General features: G+C 51.7%; 1 protein-coding gene across 1 annotated transcript; it reads left to right on the forward strand.

Moving 5' to 3' along the window:
* Nucleotides 1-271: 271 nt before the first annotated feature.
* Nucleotides 272-2,332, forward strand: LOC124676582 (U3 small nucleolar RNA-associated protein 18 homolog). Its single transcript, XM_047212623.1, has 2 exons — nucleotides 272-342; nucleotides 531-2,332. The coding sequence occupies exon 2, from the start codon at nucleotides 537-539 to the stop codon at nucleotides 2,184-2,186; it is 1,650 nt and encodes a 549-aa protein (XP_047068579.1). The 5' UTR covers nucleotides 272-342; nucleotides 531-536; the 3' UTR covers nucleotides 2,187-2,332.
* The last annotated feature ends 225 nt before the right edge of the window (nucleotides 2,333-2,557 follow it).

The following is a 2,557-nucleotide window of genomic DNA, read 5'->3' on the forward strand; positions in this document are numbered from 1 at the left end:
TGTAACTTTCAAATCAATCAAACACATTCACTACAAATGGTGGCAAATTCCGGTATTTGGACGCCGGAGACGACTCCAAATTTCCTAAAACCCTAAAATACCCCAGCCAGCTAAACCTAAAACACTGAATCGCTCTCCACCCCGGCGGCGCTCCAATCCCCTCCCTCTTTAACGCCGGCGGCGCCGCCACCCCACGCTGGCCCGCCTCCTCACAGCGACCCACCCGCACCGCACGTTCTCTTCCTCGCGCTCTGACCTACCAAGACTCCAGTCCGCCGCCACGCACCAGCTTAACGTCGCGCGCGCCGTCGCCACGTCGTCGCGGCTCTGCCCGTCTTCCAGGTATGAGCACCAATTAACCTCCACAAATTTTGCCTCCGCTGCTTCATAAGGCCTCAAGGATCCTAACTCGCAACCAGTTACAAGTTTTGAGCGTTTTTTTTTTACCAGGAAGTTTTGAGCATTTGTCGGGGCAGTACTAGTATAGTCTAATTTACTGTTGCTATTTCCTTCCGCCGGCTGCTCCACAGGTCAGGATGAGCTTGATATCCCAGAACGCGGTCCAGAAGCGCCGCCTGGAGAAAGCCGGAGCCGATGATGACAGCGACGAGGGCACTGGTTCCCCTGTTGCTGCTTTGGAGGATGCAGAGGTTGGGAAGAAAGCCAGGTCACACCATGACCGGAAGAGAAAGAAGGACAAGGAGCTCAAGGCAAGGCTGAGCCACGAGGCGGAGGAGATGAAGCAGCTGGAGGATTCGCTGTTCGGTGCCATCTACGCCCCGCCGCAGTTCGGCACTGAGGTTGGCGCTCCCTTGCCGGCTCGGGGCCAGGATGGTCCTTTGTTCTTCATGGATCGCTCTGCCGGCGATGACGACCTGCCCGTTTACGAGGAGGACCTGGCCAGCAACAATGAGATGGTCGATAAGGGGAGGAAGCCTGCGTGGGTGGATGACGAGGAGGACAGGACTGAGGTGGACATTGTCAAGGTTGCGAGGCTGAGGAAGCTGAGAAAGGAGGCTGATGAGCGTGTCATCTCGGGCAGAGAGTATGAAGCTAGGCTGCGCGGTCAGCACACCAAGCTGAACCCCTTCACTGGCTGGGCAGATATGGACCGCAAAGTTCCTCTCCTGGATGCTGAATCTGATGAGGAGGAAGGCGGAGTTGACAATACTCTTCGGAACAATGATGAGCTTGTTGTCAAGGGTACTGCTAAGCTCCTGCCTGGCATGCTGGACTTCTCAAGGCTTGTTAATGCTAATGCACAGGATCCATCCAGTGGTCCTATCAATTCAGTCCAGTTCCATAGAAATGGACAGCTCATGCTTGTTGCTGGTCTGGACAAGCATCTAAGGTTTTTCCAGATTGACGGGAAGAGAAACCCCAAGATCCAGAGCATTTTTATCGATGATTGCCCAGTTCACAAGGCATCCTTTCTACCCGATGGCTCTGAGGTGATCCTTTCAGGCAGGAGGAAGTTCTTCTATTCGTTTGATCTGGTCAAAGCTGCTGTTAGCAAGATTGGACCCTTGACTGGGCGTGAGGAGAAAAGCCTGGAAAGCTTTGAGATATCACCTGATTCAAAAACCATTGCATTTGTTGGTAACGAGGGGTACATTCTTTTGGTATCTACCAAAACAAAGCAGCTCATTGGAACCCTAAAGATGAATGGGAATGTGCGTTCGTTGGCTTTCGCGGATGGTGGGAACCAGCTACTGAGCAGTGGTGGGGATGGCCATGTTTACCACTGGGATCTTAGAACAAGGAAGTGCATGCACAAGGCTACTGATGAGGGTTCCCTGACAGGCCTCTCTCTCTGCACCTCTCCGGACAGCTCCTATTTCGCTACAGGTTCCAGCAGCGGCATCGTAAATGTGTACAAGAGGGACGAGTTCCTTGGAGGGAAGCGCAAGCCACTGAAGACGATTGAAAACCTAACAACTGACATCGGTCAAATGAAGTTCAACCACGACGCCCAGATTCTGGCAATATGCTCTGGGAAGGAGAGGAACGGCATGAGGCTCGTGCACGTCCCATCCTTCACCGTGTACCAGAACTGGCCAGGGCCTCGGTTCAGCCTTCAGTATCCAAGGTGCCTCGACTTCAGCCCTGGGAGCGGGTTCCTCTCCGTCGGACATGCCGGCGGAAAAGTTTTGCTGTACAAGCTGCACCACTACCAGAACGCCTAGGACTCGGCTCCAGTTTTGACACTGTACTTTCTGCTTCCAGTAAACTCTTGTGTTATCTGTAGCGTGATTCTTCTTAATCCTTTTGCCTTATGAGTGGTGTTGTCACAGATACTTTAATGCTCAATGCAATGCCCTGCTCGTTTTTATATGCAAATTATATTATATAGTACTGCATGTGCCCGTTGTTTGAGTGCAAAATTTTGGGGTACTGTTAAAGAGGTGGGTATGGCTGGAGTACACAAGGAGCCTTGTAAAAGGTTCTGACTGTGATTATCTGTTTGTGTGTTTCGAATTGTTTTTCATCTTCTGCAACTGGACAACCGGTGACCATGATTCGTGTTGTAGTGTAATGTAAGTATGTATCCATGATT

Source organism: Lolium rigidum, chromosome 7 (assembly GCF_022539505.1).
Source record: "Lolium rigidum isolate FL_2022 chromosome 7, APGP_CSIRO_Lrig_0.1, whole genome shotgun sequence".
Classification (NCBI taxonomy): domain Eukaryota; kingdom Viridiplantae; phylum Streptophyta; class Magnoliopsida; order Poales; family Poaceae; genus Lolium; species Lolium rigidum.